The 18,865-nt window shown below is 41.8% G+C and overlaps 1 protein-coding gene across 2 annotated transcripts in view; it reads left to right on the forward strand.

Annotated features, from left to right (window-relative positions):
• Positions 1–5,876, forward strand: part of LOC104929883 (insulin receptor substrate 2) — a 12,716-nt gene extending 6,840 nt beyond the window's left edge. For both annotated transcript variants that reach the window (XM_010744521.3, XM_010744520.3), the window contains exon 3: positions 3,610–5,876. In XM_010744521.3, coding sequence (XP_010742823.3) covers positions 3,610–3,614 — 5 coding nt within the window. In that variant the 3' untranslated portion in view covers positions 3,615–5,876. The remainder of the gene's footprint in view (positions 1–3,609) is intronic.
• The last annotated feature ends 12,989 nt before the right edge of the window (positions 5,877–18,865 follow it).

Here is an 18,865-nt window from a genome sequence, read left to right on the forward strand (position 1 = left end):
CAAGTAAACATATATATGTATATATGTGTATATATGTGTGTTATATATGTATATATGGTTATATATATATATAATGTTTCTCAGCTCATGCACACACACACACACACCTCTGCCTACTCACTATCCCTCCACTAATGACAGCCCACCATCTGCCGCACCCACAGGCTGCAGAGAGTATTACCATCAGTATCGTGGTGTGTGTGTGTGTGTTGTGTGTGTGTGTGTGTAATTCATCGGCCAGATTAGAAGCATTCGTGTCCATCTACTCAAATCCCACTTCCTCTTAACGTCATTCAGTCGGCACTGCCAGTGATGTCATCATGCAGGCAGACGTGATGTATTTATTGGGTGGATAGGAATGCGCGATAGGAATTACGTGTATCTATGTTACTATTTCCCGTGATGCGTGTTCGCTATCAGAGGGTGCATCGAGCGAAAGAGGTCTACCTTGCACAGCCATGCATCCCTAACTCCCTCCGAGCATGCTCAGTAGATTCTGGCTGTCATAGCAAGCGTGTGCGTTGACACGAACCCAAATAACACATTCAATCAAGTTAGAGCCGAATAATCAATTAGTCGATTGACAGAAACTCAACTCTCTCAATTATGTGTGTGGACACATCTTAATGTCGTCAAGAGATGCACAAGGTCATCCATTTTTTGGCGATGGCCCAACCCCTGTTTAACTTTCACCAGAGTCAAACCATGAATCCATTAGACAGACAGGAGTGCAAATATATCTCATGCACACACACACACACACCTCTGCCTACTCACTATCCCTCCACTAATGACAGCCCACCATCTGCCGCACCCACAGGCTGCAGAGAGTATTACCATCAGTATCGTGTGTGTGTGTGTGTGTGTGTGTGTGTGTGTGTGTAATTCATCGGCCAGATTAGAAGCATTCGTGTCCATCTACTCAAATCCCACTTCCTCTTAACGTCATTCAGTCGGCGCTGCCAGTGATGTCATCATGCAGGCAGACATGATGTATTTATTGGGTGGATAGGAACGCGCGCCAGAGCGCGTTACGTGTATCTATGTTACTATTTCCCGTGATGCGTGTTCGCTATCAGAGGGTGCATCGAGCGAAAGAGGTCTACCTTGCACAGCCATGCATCCCTAACTCCCTCCGAGCATGCTCAGTAGATTCTGGCTGTCATAGCAAGGCGTGCGTTGACACGAACCCAAATACACAATTCAATCAAGTTAGAGCCGAATAATCAATTAGTCGATTGACAGAAACTCTAAACTCTCTCAAATTCTCAAGTTCAAGATTGTGGCAGTGATTCCCAACCCTCCGATGGATCATTGGATAACATCAAAGATGCATCATAGGATAGGTGGAGAAGAAAAAACGCACTGTTCTGGCACACAAATTTGGATTTATTATTATTTATTATATTAAAGAATAATATTTTTACCTCTTTGGGACTTGAAAGTAAGATAATATGACACCTGGGATGCTAATAATCCTAAAAATGATGTGACAGTAAACTGAAAATGTAAGGCCAAAAAAAAAGTTATAATCTTGAGCTTTTATGCAAAATCTGCATGTAATTATTAATGAAAATAATCATTCTGCTTCGTGGCGCTCACACACACTCAGACATTTACATCAGCGTCGATACCACATTTTCCACTACTGGAATTTTGGCTCAACATCATGACTTTGTGGCGCCGGTGTGCCCGTATTTTGTTTTCCCTCATGTCACATTTTGTCCTGGCATTTGTGGAATTACTCGTAAAGGCGACACCTTGGGTTCACCCATCAGCCTGATTGTCCAATCCACTGTTTGCGACAACCCTCCTGCACACGGGCTCCAACGCACAAGCTGCTGAATAGTTTATTTACATCCGCATCGGACCTGCATCGAAGCCGTGATCTTGCAAACATAACAAAGCAGTGCAAATAGCCGAGGCAGGAAATCCAGAAATGCCATGTTACTTGATATACGGAGAACAAACATGCGCACGTAACACCGCGGGCTCTTGTGTCAGAGTTTCCAGGCAGTGTGTATGTGTGTGTGTGTGTGTGTGTGTGTGTGTCATGGCACAGGGAGGAGGGGGGCTAAAGTAGGCCGGGATGTTCCAGACAGAAGCACTAGCTGCTAGATAACTGCGTGGCCAGCGTTCCCCACATTTAGCCAGCCACGGCTCCAGATGAGATTACAGCCTCTGCAGGCGAGATTAGACGGCCAGGGGTAGATCAGTGAGAGCCAGCGGCTACTCCACGGACAGCAGCTGGGTAATACGTAAAGGTGCGGACATTTGTTGTCCAAATTTGAGTTCGTTAATGGGAATGGATGAGGAAATTGGCTCTAAAATCAGATCTGGGTAGCACTAAAGACACGTGTTGCTCCATCCTTTATCTTTTTGTTGTGCCGAAAGCTTTTTTTTTCTCAAAGCTGCTTTGGGCAACCGCTCCAAAAGAAACGGCAACTTTTCAGGGACTAAGAAAACCAGGCTCGCTTTCAGCCTGACCGCTGCGCATTTCTGAGGTTATCCTACATCTTTTTAAAGAGTCAGCCAAATGTTGATAGAAGTCGCCCCAAAGATAACCACGTAATCCTTGCTGTGCTTTGCTGCAGCAAGTATGCCATCCCCCCCCGTCCCCCTGGAAGCAAGCGTCTTAGCTCCTTTATTGTACCCACATTCAGTTGTGCAGACCCTTTCTCAGCCGTAAGCCCCCTCACTGCTGGACTCCAGCTCCTCCTGGAAGCTTCAGGTTGATCCCCTCCCTCCCTCCCCTGAACACCACTCTCCAACCTCTTCCACACACACACACACAGCGGCTTTTAAAATGTGATAAAACACCTCGAAATCCTACACAGTTACCAACATCTGTTGCAATATGCATGCAACCGCAGCCCTCTGTATGTATAAGAGAGATGCATCAGCTACTGTGCCGCCAGCAGGTCCTTCTCTGCTCGGCGTGTGTCCATAGCAACACAGCAGCGAGACAGGAGACCCCCAACCCCCATCACTCCGCATCCCAGATTATGTAATTACGGCCGTTTGCCGACCGGCTTCCCACCTCCCCCCCGCCGTCCTTCAAGCACGCTTCCCGGGCAAAAACAGCTGGTGTGTTAAGAAATGACACTCACCGTCCGAAACGTGATGGGAAAATCACGCTTAAAAAATCATCAATAACGCACAAAAAAAAAAAAAGCTCACACATTTTCAAATCCCTCCCTGTATTACTCACTGTTCTTGTTATTCAAGCTTCTTTTTCCCAGTGGCTCCTTGTTATTGTGGCACAAAAAAACACACAAACACACACACGGCCTAATCTTGAGTCTGTAAATGAGCTCACACTGTACAGTGTAAGACGCTGTTCTTTCAAACCTCTCATGTCTGCTGTGTGAAAGCTCTTTATTGTTGTTTGTGGGAAAGTAATGAGACTAACAAACTGGGGGGTTTAAAATCAGGAGCGTACCAGTATATCATCATCATCATATATTATTATATCATCAGGGAAATGCACCACGTTTGTATTTTCTATATTTCCATGCCAAAAAATGTAGTAAAGTCTGCTTGATTTGATGTAAATGTCCACAAATCCAATTAACAGTGTGTCTTTTTCTCTCTTGTCGTCTCTTTCAGATTGAAGGACTCCTGTACCCTCTGACTTGGCGTCTTCACCGACCTGCTGCTCGAAAAAAAATCAAAATCAAAAAACAAACTTTGCCCTTCCACTGGGCTCTGTGGCCCTAAAAGACTGTATGAAACCCTCAGCGACACACACACACACACACACACACACACACACACACACACACCATCTATGCATGACATGAATTTCCTGAAAGCGGGACAGGTGTGTTTGTGTACACGTGTGAATGTGTGTGTGTTTGGGGGGGGGAGGATCTGTGTGTGTGTGTGTGTGTGTTGTGTATTGTTGGTGTGTCTCATGTTCCCTGCGCCTTCAGAGGCCATTTCTCTCCTCTGACCCAAATTTTGGCGCGAGCACAGAGATAGTCAAGACGATAACAAAACTCGGAACGGTACCCAGATACTATTTATTTACTTGAGGGTAGTTTTATGACCGCCTGTATGCTGGTATGTCAGTGAACAATGAAACCTACTATAGAAACAGCCCAGGGAGCGAGGAAACCAAGGTACACTGAGTATATAACTATATTTAGATTAGATATTTTATTTATTTTTGGAAGATGAATGTCTGATAAGACCCACCCAATGCCTTAATGTCTATACTGTCTTTATGTTTTCTATGAAATAAGAGATAAATATTCTATTTCTGTATGTCTGTTTGGACCTACATCTCTATATTGTTATTCTGTTGTGGAAAGTATAAAGCCTAGCTTACCATTCAAAAAATATTATTTCAGAAATGTACAGTACTGTGGGGCTGCTTGAGATCTGATTTATCGTATTGATATTAAAGTATTTTCTTAATTACTAATTTCTTATTTATTCTAACCTAGTTTATTTTTTTGTCCAGTCAAAAAAAAGAAAGCGTTGGACTTGAAAGAAATATATTTCTAAATGTCTTTAAGAGTTATGCATGTGTTTATAACTCAGCTCAGACCCCCACAACACCAGGCATCTGAATGCACTGTACCTCCCACAGTTCCTCAGTCAACTTGAGCCTGCAAACCTCACACACTCCTACCTTCAAACCTACGGCCCGCTGTTTAAGCTCGACGCAGGCCGCTGCTCCTGCTGTGATTATCATTTGACAGTACAAACTGTTGAGGTGACGCTGGAGGGGTGGAGCCAGTGAAAATGTCAAAGAAGTTGGGGCACAGTCGATATGGTTTATGGTCAATGAAGAGGGGGGAAAGAGGGGTAGCAAGCAAGGGGGACGAGCACTGAGGGGAGAAGGGCTCTTTTTCAAAATTTCAAAATTTCAAAATTTTCAATTGGAAATGATCATCTCCAGTCAAACCTTGGCAAAAAAAATGTCAGATCGCTGCTTCCCAAATGCTTTGAAACCTCAAAAACGGCCGCCAGATGGTTTTTAAACATCATCTAAAAGCCCTCCATGGACGTCCTAACTGCTTGGTCTCTGTATTGTCCACTGTGCCAACTCCAACTGGCTCACAACCCCTTTAGTGTACAGTAGATTGTAAAACTTTGAACCATGCCTGAATGTATCGCTCAGCTGGTGGGAACACCGCAAAAAACACAATGTGGTCGACGGTTTTGACCGAAATATTGGAGCTGTACCACGCAGAGTGGTGGTATCTATTTATCTTCAGTCTTGAATGTGTATATTGTGTACATAGAAAGAGTTTAACTAAAACAAATCTATTGAAGATACATAGATTACTTAGATTTTACCTATGTTGCAATGATATTCCTGTGTAAAGACTTTGGCTACCGATTTTTAAAAAGGGGACTGGGTTTTTGCTTTGGGGTTGTACAGTGTATTGTATGCTTTTCTCCCTCACAGTCTCTGTGACTATATGAAAAAGTACTACTTTTAATACTTTTATTATAGAGATCTCTTTGCCTTGTTGACACACTTTACCTAATGGCATATGCAATAGTGACATGAATACAATCTAGTTTACAACCGTGGAACCAAATGTAACATTGCATCGATGATTTATTTTTCTTCTTGTGATGAGCAGAAGCTGTTTTTTTTTGGTTTTTTGCTCCTTGTACATTTCTCTTTCTGCCAAGTGTTTTGTTTTTGTCGCTGGGAACTTTGTTCTTGACACGTCTCAAAGCGCTTTACCCCCGATTTTCTGTGTCCATGGACTGACTCTTCTTTTACAGATTGATCTCGGATTGACTCAGTCTGAATGTGTCATTGTCTTCCATTGTACATAGTTCAAAAATATACTGTTTATTGTGATGCTCACAAGAGATGATTATAACGATTTATAAATTCTGGTAGTCGAGTATTGCTTTCGTCTGTATTGATTATGGATAGCAACGTACAGAAATAAATGAATTTATTTAAAGAGATACAACTTGCCTTCATTTTTCATTTCCACAGTAGTGGAAGTCACGCTGCATGAATAACACATTATAAATTATTAGAATAATACATTAAAATCTAATGTTTTCCTTTCTCCAGCAGTATGATAAAGATAAATATTGAAAAATATAAATAGACATATAATTTATACTCACTTTAAAGTGAGACTATGTAACGTGAGACTAAAGAACAGTCATAAAGTCAGCAAACTGAATCAGGACGTCAGTGATACAGCAACATCTATTTAAAGTTAATGTTATCTAACGTCAGCCACCATAAGCCGCTGGTCATACCAGCCCAAACAAGGTTATATAAGGAAAATCTGTAGTGTATTGATCCAGGATTTGTTTGATTGCTTATGAATTTAACTTTTAATTTGTAATATTAATTATATTGATAAAGAATGTGTTATTTTGCCACTCGAAGGTTACATTGTGTCACTTCTCCTGAAGACTTGATTTGATGGCCTGATTCTAAATAAATAACTAAGATGATAAATGATTAGAAACCTCGCAAGACTCCAATTCCCATCCTGCCTTCTTCTTTTCTGTCACCCACTGGAATACATGCATTTGGCATAATGTCTAATAGCTTCCTGACTGTGTCAAGAGAGGAGGATATCCTATATCCGTCCTGTGGAGAGTGAGGAGCTGAACTCTCCAGCCAAGAACTGTTTTTATTCCAGATAAAGGCAGAGGCAGGAAGCTCATACTGAGCCAATGACTTCCCGCCAAGCCAGGCGTCTCCAGAAAAGGCCGCATAGTGGAAGTCCAGAGGTCAGCAGGTTCAAACACGAATACATTTCACCTGTTCACAAGTGACCTGTCCCATGGAACTTTGTGTTTCTTTAGCATGCACTTATCTTTACACATGTTCATTGACAGATATAGGAATATTTTCCAGTGATGAGGTTACATTTCTTATCACTGGTTACTTATTATTGCCTTAAAACGTATTTTTAAAGGGCCACGTCACCTGAATCCACTTTGTTTTAGTCACGCAGGTCATTTTTATTTTGTGATATTTTTAAGGAATAGTTTAGTTTGCTGTTATGTGCTGCTCTCGTAGAGGGTTAGATAAGACTGATACCACAATCTTGTTACCTGCAGAACTGGAGCGAGGGCTGATTAAAGAAAGGAGCTGGAACTAGCTTTGCAAAAACAGAAATGTAAAAACTTTGTTGTTCATCGAGAAGTTGGCATGTTACTCTACCCTAAATCCACAAACTTTCACTGCCACTTTTAGCATTAATAAGTGAGATTTAGATGTCTTAATAGACCTTTTTTAAAACTAGCTGTTTTCCTCTGGTTCTAATATATATATATTTTTTTTTTAAACTATTTTTATTAAATTTTCAAGAAATACAAAAACAAACAAAACAAAACGAACATACATAACAACAAAAAAAAAAAAACGAGATATACAGGCGCGACATTCTGTAGTCATCCCATAACAATCAGATAAGGACAAACGATAAAGTGTACACTGCCATGCGTGCATAATACATTCACATGTTCATGCTTGGAGAGAGGTGCATAGAAACAACCAAGCAAAAAAAAAAAATAAATAAATTAAATGATATGTCATTAGCCATGCAGGGCAGCTTCAGTTATGATACAAACCCTCTTGCAAATATGGTAGAGATATTCAAACCAAGGTATGACAAAAAGGGTTCCCATGTTTTACGAAAGACATCATCTTTGCTGTGCAGTTTACATGTCAGACAGTTTAAAGCAACATATTCGAGCACCACTCTTTGCCATTGTACCTTAGATGGAGCTTTATCCATTATCCAGTTTAAAAGAATACACTTTCTAGCACAAAAAGCAAGTGTCTGGTGAAGTTTTCTTTTAAAGATAGATACACCAAGTAGTAGATGTAAGGGGTTGTTATTTCTGTCAATGTGTAAAATCTCACTGATTTCCTGCCCAATGACCAAACCAAAAGTGCTGTATTTTTCTACAGTGCCACAAACAGTGTTGGTTCTAATATTTAAATACTTCCTCTTGTCTCCAGGTCATGCTTGATGAACAGACATGAAGGTGTTATCTCTTGTAATAAATAAATAAAAAAGCTAAGGCCTGTTCCTAGGAGCATGACCATGTGACCATGCTAGTGAAATAAAAAGTTCATGTTTACTGAAGGTCGAAAACAAGCAAAGGTCGAAAACCAGGCAGGCAGACGAGACGAGGCAACAGAGGGAATCAGGCTACAGAGTTAAAGTTCAAAAAGCAAGCAGGGGGGTCCTAGGAGGCAGGATCCCAGGATCTGAAGCGACAGGAGAGTTCGTACACAGCAGGGGGGGAAAAGCAGAGGCCGAGAGTTGGCTGACATTGTGACCATCGTGTCTGCAGAGGAAGCAGAAAGCGAACAGCATTCAGGCTCCTGGTACTCTCACTCTACATATATCAATTTAATTAGGTCTCCCTCAGCGTGTCCCCTCGAAACCCCGAACCCTGTAATTGTGAGAAATATTCCACACTGTACTCATATCGCAGCTTTAATATTCTTTATGGGCATCACATCGCTGAGTTTCCAGCTCTCCGGTACAGACGCACAAACACAAGCGGCCTAACCTCTAGCTGGTGTGTATTAATTAGCACTATGACACTGTCAGTGGGGCTTTGCTCTGCTGCCAGGCAGAAAGCAGCCTTACATAAGACCCCACCACCAAGCCACCAGGAGGGACACAGTGTTCCTCACCCCTTGTGCACACTGACTGTCTGAGAACAAATCATTATTTTTCTTCTTCAACTGCAGGAGAGGGACACGGAAAAAAAACAGAAGTCTTTGTTGCGCAGCGCTTTTGTTGTCGTCTTCCTCGGCGTTCTAAATAAAGTGTGTCAGGGACGTGACTTTCTCAAGCTGTGCAACAACGGTTAAGGCTTCCAAAAATACAGTTTACAGGATGCTCCTTTTGAAATAATTGTGTGTGTCTATCTGGTCTATTCCTGGATGCCCTCAATTATTCCCAAATTTAGAATCTCATTCACAATCACGTGCTTGTACACACACGCAAGCGAGCGAGCGAGCTAGGAAGAATTCATCGTGGCTGAGACACTGGAGCCATGAAATCTGCATCATCATGCGATTCGGAGGCTTGATATCATCGGACTCGTGACATTTCTCGTTGGAGGATCGGGGAAAATTCCAATTTGAGTGACATTTTCACTATAAAACAAATCGCAGAATCGTGAATTACGTGAGCAGCAATCATTGGGGAGCAGTTCTATTAATATTGATGGGATAACAATTCCCATTCATGGTAAATTGGTTAGATAAACAGGTCATCTGCACTCATGAAACTGGAAGAGTAGCTCCAATGGGAGTTAAACCCATGACCCAGGCCTGATTTGTTAGTGCCTTGATCTGCAGAGTGGCCATACTGGAAATAATCATATGAAATTTAACTTTAAACGTCCCCTATGTGCAGTATGTACTCGATGCACCCTGTGTACTGTACATTAGAACAGCATGTGTGGTATGTACTGTAGATTAGGGTCTTACAGAGCGAATAGCTGCTCCTTTGGCAACCTCGCCCCCCTTGTGCTCCACTGGGCCTCCCTTGCCAGCTTGCTGCCGTGCTGTGCTGTGGCTCTTGAGGGGATTGGGAGTCGCTGGCCCCATTATTTCTCCCTGAATCAGCCTAAGGAGGGTTTCAGCAGGGCTCATTGAACTTCGCCGCGCAACAGCAGGGCGGAGCTGTGACCCACTTACAGTAGCCAGCTCTGGTTCTCCACAGAAGAGACGACGACAGAGGCACACAGCAGTCGTGATCCCACATGAAAACATAACATACTGACATATATTTTAGAAACGCCAGAGTAGATCAAATACAAAAGAGAATTTATCGCATTTGTCACGTTTTAACCTACAATCAAAGGATCACATGGTCTTCAATTGGTTGAGAAAATAGTGCCATGTTTTAAAAAAAAAACTTCAAATATGCTGTATGCTACTGTAGGTTTGCAGATATTTCTGTATTTTGCCTGTAGGTTAGAGACGACTCATAAACTGGGAAGCCAATGAGCTCAGTGTTGACTTTATACTTGTTCATGTGCAAGCATGTAAGATACTGTGAGACGCAATGAATGTAAGCACTGCTGCATGGACTCAGCTAAAAGCTGTTCAGTTACAACATTGTGCAATGTGCGGCCATCGTCGCTTCCTGAGTTCCTGAAACTCATTTTGCTCATGCAAGACCGACTTTTCTAGGAAGCTATTGTTAGCATGGATGACCGAGCTTTCAGGTTCCTACAATCAGGACTATAACATCTTCATCATCCAGGACGGATACATTGAATAAAAACAATGGAGAACCCTTGTTGGACAAACAAAGATGTCCGGGAGGTTATTCAGTAGAGTCAGAGTCAATCTTTTTAGCCAATCATTGGCTTGTGCCAACAGTGCCCTGCATTAAAAACCTGAAAGAAAATCAACCATTCCTTCTTCCACTGATGTCTACCCCACAACCGGTTACTAAAACCAAGACATCTTAAAATCTGGACCTGATGATGGCCCTAGAGTCGAGGTTACAGTTCATCTTGAGATTTCATATCAATCCATCTAATAGTTCTTGGGACATTTCATTCAACACCGTAGACGTAAACTTCATAGTTGTGCTCTAGAAGACATCAAGAGATCACCACAGTCAGTAGGGTTCATCCTATGTGGAACATGAATATCCGAACAAAAAATTGATAGCAATCCATTCAGCAGTTGAATCAAAGTGGTGGCTGATATATATCAGGAACATTCCAGTTAGAGAAATACAGTAGAAATATGAACTCAATCATTGTACCAAGGATTAAAAGTTATGGGTTCATGATCTGGGAAACACCAGGCTGCACACTGTTAGGCTGGAAACTATCAGTGAGGTTGTCTTGTACACGTCAGCTCTCATAGTTTCTAACTTCCAAAAAAGAAGCGAGAGGTCATGTGGTCAGCGACTATCTCTATCAGTATTCGGTAACAACCTCTTTTTGTTCTCCTGGAGCAAAAGCAGCAGAGTTACATGAAGGTCAACAAGTCAGTCAGCCCTGATGTATTCTCTCTGAACCTTTTTGACTTGCCCAGACAGAAAACTGCCTCATCTGAAGACTTTTTTCCATTTTGATCTGTCGTTTTTGTTCATGGAATTCTTGCTGCGATGCCAGGGAGAGTGTCTGGGTTAAGTTTTCCGCTGTGTTAAAACATCCACAAGAGCCTTGTGGACCATGTGTGGTAGCTCTGGTATTGTCTTGGGCTTGTGCCTGCTCAGTTTAACACAAGCCAGGGTGGTTTAAATTTGCCCACAGTGCTTTTCATATCATTTTACACTCATTTCTATGCTGCCTTTAATAAAAGGATTTGGCAGATGAATCAAAAAGCTGCACGTTTTTTTTTTTGAGGGAGCCTGCCCATGCATGTGAGTTTTGTTTGTGTGTGTCAATGGAAAGCTCAAGTCTCTGCAGCTCTCATCCATAGAGTTCAGACTCCACGTGTTTGGACAGCATGTGGAGCCCGGGTCCCGCCCACAGCTCACAAACACTCCTGCTGCTGCTGTTTACCACGCTGGCAGTGGAGTGGAAGACTTCAGGCTGCCGGTTCACATGCCGCCTTATCAGCCGACACTCTCTCACAACTCGTAAACATGTTTTGCAGAGGAAATTCTCTGGGAAAATACAACGACAGAGCCAAACATAAGTCAGCTCATATTTTTGTATCTCTGATCAGCTGGTGTGATATCTAATTGGCTGGATGCAAAGTCATGAAGGCAGCATTATGTGTCCATTTACTATTTTGGAGTGAGCTAAAACAGCTCACAGATCAGCTGCAGGGTGGTTTTTCTCCCATGCTCCCTTGCTTCTGTTCCTTGCAAAACATGACCTGTGCCCGATGACATCATGCTGGAAAAGTTTTTTAAGGCTGGAATTTTTTGTTCCTCAGAGGAAAAACATGTCTGGAGGAAGAATGATGTGTACTCTTTATTTAAGGTAAAAGCCTCATTGAGATTAAAATCTATTTTTAAGAGTGACCTGCTCAACAGAGCAGCTTTAACAACAGATACACACACACGACAGACAAGTGAAAACATCCATCCAATATGCAATACAAGGTCAGGAAGAAAAGTCCAGTTGTGATGCACCAACAGGTCGAATTTACTCCCCAAAAACCTGTTTAAGAGAGATGTTATTGTAGTTTGCCTGTAGGTTATAGACAGCCCATCATCTGGGAAGTCAATGAGGTCGGTACACATTTACTTGTTGATTTTCTACTTGTTCATGTGCAAGCATGTGAGATGAGAAAACACTGTGTGCTTAGCCATCGTCGTGGAGTTCCTTAAACTAATTTTGCTTACACAAGACACGACTTTCTAGGAAACTATTGCTAGTATGGATGACAGTATATGACAGTATGTTAATGTTTGCCTTTGGCTTAATTCGTTTATTTGTGAAATGTGCAATTTCTCATGAACTCATTGAACTGAATGTCTCAGAACTCTTCTTCTGTTTGTCTGCACACCATACACTGTGTTCTTATTCATATATTCCACATTTTTTTGGCCTTTTCAAGCTTTATTTTTTGACAGAGACAGCTGAAGAGTGGCAGGAATGTGGGGAGAAAGAGAGATGGGGAATGACATGCGGGAAAGAGCCACAGGTCGGATTCCAACCCACGGACTGAGCCTTCGTACATGGGGCGGTTGCTCTACCAACTGAGCTAAACAACGCCCCATATTTCACATTTATTGACTTTTAAAGTCGAAAACAATACTCATGAGTTCATTTGAAATTTGATCTGTCTTTTTATTTTTTTTATTTTTTATGTGGAGTTATGAGAGAAAAACAAGCCAGAAAGGACTCAGGGTTCCTCTGGTTGAAGCACGCTGGCCTACATGAGTCACTGCTGGCCTCAGGCCGAACATGTGAACACATATTAGTCTTGCAGACCAATGAAAAGGTTGATAGTAGCTAATATGCAAATCCACAGTCTGACAACAACAGTCACCTTTACTTTGTTTTGCATAGAGTTTGAACAACCTTTAGATATACAGAGGGTGGCGTGTATTAAGCAATTTTCTTCACAGCCTCAGGTTGTTTGAAAGGAATCCTGGAAGTTTGAAGACTACCAGTCAAAGGCTTCTGTAAAATAGTTAAATTTCTAAATAGATGTCTTTAAACAGTAGCAGTGCTGTCGTTGCTGAATGATACACTGTTCGACTCGTCCTACAAAACAGTTTTTCTTGATTGTTATTTAGAAATAGAAGAAAGATAGCTATCAGTTGAAAACTATAGCAATTAACTATTATTATTTTATTATTATTTTATCATGTTAACATGTTCACAGTGCTCATTCTAGCAGGTCGATGTTTAACAGGTAACATTTGCCAATAATGCTATAAAGTACGGATTGAGAATAGAGACCTGATCATGGCCTTGAATGAAAAGACAGTTCCCAAAGTTCATCCTCTGGGGATCATGAATCTGTGTACCGTGTACTGAATGGCAAACCAAACACTATTTGTCATGACATTTCACTGAAAGCCAAAGATGTAAAGAAGAAAAGGGCAGAGTATAATACGTATATGCACAAAACATCATGAAAATCCAATCCAGAAACATTTGCAGGTTGAGATTTAGTCTGGATCAACTAGCATGACTTAAAGGGTTGAGGATCACATTCTTTTAATCCATTGTTTATCATGGAAAGCAGATTTCTTGTAACTATACAAATCTCTTTTTTCGATTCATGGGGAAAGCGGCATTAAAAATGCAAAAATCCACCGCACACTGTTTGCCTTCTGATAGTTAATCCACACGTGTCCGTCAGGAAATACAGCCTCTGCATGACATCCGAGTTTAAAGCACGTCATTCTCCGGCACAATCAAAAACTAAAACACGCAAAGGAGAGATTAGGAGCTCTGTGACTCTGATGCACACATAGAGTCATGCACATAGATCCTGTCAGCTTATGCATGTTTACATCTGTGTGGGTCTGACCTTTACTGCCTGAGTGCAAACAAAATTAAAGACTCGTTAGAGACACCTTAGTACTGTATGTGTGATCACACTGTTCCTGTTGCAGTAAAACACCTATTAAATGATGTATTGTTGGACTAATTCCTGGTTTGCATGATGTTATCACTCCTAACAGTGTTCACGTGCAGTAATTTGGTGCCACCTGCTCTCAGAAAACCATACCAAACATGCTTGATGTGAACACACCCTTTCCGATGAACCAGTCATCTAGAAAATGCAATAACATCTGGAACAAATGCTGTGGTGTTATCTCTTAATACAGCCGTGTTTTCCACTGCGTGCACACATCTGATACATCCCATCCAGTGTTTTCTGAGCCGCTGGGCAGTGTCATGTACCTTTCTCTTCCTTCAGTTTCCTCTGGCTCTGCCTTGGTTGGCAGTGGTGCTAACAGGTCCTCTGTAGTGGATGAGGATGCTGTTTCAGAGTCACATTAGCTAATGAGGCATTAGCTTAAGCCTATAATGCAGAGCATGGCAGTTTAACATTGAAGGCGGCCCTCGGCACACAATCAATCTGACTCACTGGGCGATACAACTGGTGACCTAAAAGCTACAAAACACACATTCAGGCACAGACGATGTTTACAGACTGATTCAGTTTCTGACTGAATCACGCATGGATGTGTTATCTGTAGTAGTAGCACTAACTAGCACTGCTGTTATGCTTCATTTGTTGTCTATGAAAATGGCTCAAGACAGACAAAATAAATAGAAAAGCTCATTTTGGTGGCCTGGATCATCAGTGGATCTGAGGCATGCTGAATGAAGCCTAGGTACTCAAACAAACCATCTATAACGGCATCTACCTGTCAATCAAAGCACCCACGCTGTTAATTCTGCATAACTTTAAGACTTAATATAATCTGAACAGGTGAGTTGTATATAAATTCACCCTCAGTACAGTTGTCACGAACAGGGAAATTAGCTATAGAGACCAAAACTGTTTTTTGTACCAGGCTGTAAACATGTTTATTTCTGCTGTGAAGTTGGACATTTGAACATAGGAGCTTATGGAGATTGACCTGTTCTGTAACCAGCCTCAAGTGGACGTTTGAAGAACTGCAGGTTGCCATTTGGCCAGAACTTCAGCTTCACCTGAGTTCTTTAAGCCTCAAACAGTGTTTTTAGTAAAATACAGATATCCACTCGCTAGCTCAAAACATCCTACATCCTAAAACCTAACCTTACAATCCCAACCCAAATAAATCGAAGCAAACACCATAAAGATATTGATTTGATTTGATTGATTCCTAAAGCAAAAACACGTTAATGTCCGCTGTCAATCTTTCCATCCTAGAACAAACTTAAATGCATGTCTTTTAAAAGCTTTATTTCCATGGGGAATGTACAATTTGATGCAGAATATTATAGTGTTTGAATTTAAACAGAATATAAGAACAAATCAATTACATTTCATTTGCCTCAGAGACTCTGTTTCTGTTTCCAGGAGGGTTAGGGTTAGGGTTAGGTCTAAATCTTGTTTTCCTTCATATACATTCCTCTAATCTTATCTCTGTAAATGCATTAGCGAGGCTCCTGCACCATGGCTGCCTCTGAGCCTATTCTCAGCCTTTACGTTAAACACCTTGAAAAAAGTGATTTGTGTCACTATACATTAAGGCCTTAACACTCGGGGTGGTGCTTAAAGGTGGGTGTCTTCCGTGTATTTAACAAATAATATAATCAGCTTGTTGTCCTGTAATGTTACCTGTCTGTCTGCGTCTCTTAAAGCCTGTGTGGGAGTTTCTTTAAACAGCAGCAGCTCTGACTCGGAGCCAAGTTTCCCCTCATGGCACGATAAACCTTATCTTATCTTACCTTTCCATTAGTGCGAGTGTGTTGTCTATGAATGAATTAAGACCAGAATTATTTCACGTCAGCCCCTGTTGGACTGCAGGCCTTAAGTGCATCTCTCAAACGTCAGCCTTTGGCATTTAACATTTATTTGTTTAAATTTAAGTGGAGTGGACGTCAAAGGGGTTAACACACCAGAAAAGTACAAAAAGACGATATTCTTTTAATCAGGCTGCACAAAAAACACATTTCATTCTTGAATACTACTTTGTGCGACATCAACTGTAACATGAACTCACCTTTCCACTTTTTTTTACTGTGCGGTGAGGAGAAAAATAAGATGCTCGGATTTGCTGACTGAATACAAAGACAGATTTTCTCTGACACACAGACCTGATTTGCAAGTCATGGATTCTGCACAACACGGGGGTGAATATATTATCAGGAACACTTCTCTTTCTAATGTGCAGCAGCTCCTTTCAGGACTGAAGATATTTCAAGTACAATAAAAAAAAAAACAGGCTTATTTGGCATGTTTGGCACTTTCCAGTCTTCCAAACATTCTTCCTGCAGTCCTCGACCTCCGATGGAGACTGTACTAGAGTGGCAATTAAGTGACTGAGCAAATGGATGCTTACAGTTCTTGTTGATTACTGAGCTTTCTAAGCCATACACATTTTAATGACAGCTTGAGTTATATGCATGTGGGTCACTGCGGCTCGGATCTGCTTCAGCCTTCAGCGTCTGGCTCCGCAGTCAAGCCGGTGCCTCCCTGTTTTTGACCTAAGTCCCGGTGCTTGTTTACCTGCTGAGAGGAATGTGGAGTTATGTAAGGCTTTAATCTATCAGAAAGTACATGTCCCTCTGTTACCTGGGCCACAGGGCAACACACACACACACAGAAACACACACGGATGTCCACACACTGACTCACACACAGGCAAACAGTTTAATGATATGGCCTTTCTGGTGTCGCACACGGTATATCCAAACTGTGCTTAAATAAAGAAACATAACCCTGTGTACACACTGCTAAGCTTTACAACACACACTGCACACGCGGGTGTTAAGGTCTTACACCCCGTCTGAGATCACCGTGCCCTGACGCGTGCACTTTTATGACCAATAACCAGATTTTCACGGTCACACAACAAAGATAAAGACCCACTCGGCTTACACATGCTACACACACACATAGTGTGTGGAGTGGAAACACTCCTCAGGTCAGAGTGTGTCACCATTATAGCGGCAGCTCCATCTATGGAAATTTCCTACCATGTTTGCCGATGTGTTTGATATGTTTCTGTGTTATTGACACGCAAGACGAGGTCAATATTTCTTTCCAGAGGTTTCTATTCATGGAGCCCACCCGATTTTTTAATTGCGTCTCCTCCTCTGCCTCATGCTGGTGCGGGACTGGGTCAGAACACCCTCAGAGAGTCTGCTACTCACCACATCGGGTATCAATGAGCCGTGGCTTGTAAGGTTTCCACATAAACATATCAGAGTACTGCACACAGTGTGACAAACATATGTACACAGCCAGAGTTGGACAACAATAAAAGACGTGTTGCAAGCATTTCACTTTGTGTGCTTTAACATACTGAATGGTGCCTTACATAACCTTATGTTTGAGTAAGATAATTAGCTGAAATTCATTCTTATGTCGGAGTCACATGGAGTTACATTCACCTGAGAGACTATATGGTCTCAAACGAGGACAGAGGTGTTTTTTATTGGCAGGTTTACAGTCATAAATGGGAGTTTTTTACGTGACAGCAACACTTTAGAGCTTCTGTTAACTTCAAGCAAGGACTTGAATCACCTACTTCCTGTAAACCTGCGGCATTTACGCACACAGAGTGTTTTTCCATGCCGTTACTGCTTCCCATATACCCTATATGAACTTCTCACCAGCAGAAGCTGTCTGCAGGAGTTTGAAACCCATGTCCAATCCTATTAGTGGGACTGGGTTAGTGCCTATAGGAATCTTAGTCAGCAGCACAGCACCCACCAAACCGAGGTCACACAGGGGGCATGTTTGCGTGTTTAACAGCCAAGTAAATCACCCGTCAAACATGCCAGCCATGAGGCTAAAGCTTACGGAACAGGACAGAATTGGAGACATGCATTCAGAGGGGGCTTAATGGAAAGTGGTGCCACGCACATCCAAGACCTTATGATCAGAGTGTGAGACCCGCATACACTTCAGTATATCTCCAAAAAATTCACAAACAAAGAAAGATCCAAACACCCAAACAGCAGGTGCAGAATACTATTGAGGTCAGACCAGCTGCGGTACCAAGAAACAACTCCATTGGGCCGCTGCACCAAGGTGTCCGACAAACAAAATAAACACGAGATTATCTTATTAATGGCAAGTGTGCTGTAAACAGAGTGTGACCTTTCATTCCTCGTGCCTCGTGCTTGCACCTGCATGTGTTATGAGTCGAGCTGTTTTGCAGTCAACTCCCAAAGTTCTATTTTTTCCAACAAAACATGGACATACTGATACTTGTTTTTGTGCTGCCACGCACAGAGCGAGGAGGTGAACGGGGTAAAAAGATGGCTTATAGTCATCAAAATAGGGGTAGCATTGGTCCTACTCATTGTTATGTTGATTTGACATCAGAATAAAATCCTTGCTGCGTAAATATGGTAATATTTACGTCTGTGACTGTGCAGAAGGTCATCAAGAGAAACCACGGTCACCTCAACAGTCAGTTATTTTCAATATTATTATTATTGTTCAGCACCTGTTTGCCAAAATGCTGAAATGAGAGAGATGAGAAGCTGATTTTGAAGAGCTGGGTTCACATGTTAAGAATGGAACGTGTTCATTGGTGCACTCCAGTGTTTCGTGTTACCTATGTGATGTAAGTTAAGTATGTCACATAGTTAATATTGTGAAACGGCCGCGCTCGGTTTAAGCAACAAAGCTACTTCATTAGGTTTAGAAAAGGATCATGGTCTGGGTTAAAATAAGTAGGGGCAATAATGATAGGAGCAAAGGACAGAACAAATAACTGCAAAGGTAAGCAAGAAAATTATTTATATAAAGTTATTTTTAACACCTAATTTATTTTTTCCT

This window comes from Larimichthys crocea, chromosome XIX (genome assembly GCF_000972845.2).
Source record: "Larimichthys crocea isolate SSNF chromosome XIX, L_crocea_2.0, whole genome shotgun sequence".
NCBI lineage: Eukaryota > Metazoa > Chordata > Actinopteri > Sciaenidae > Larimichthys > Larimichthys crocea.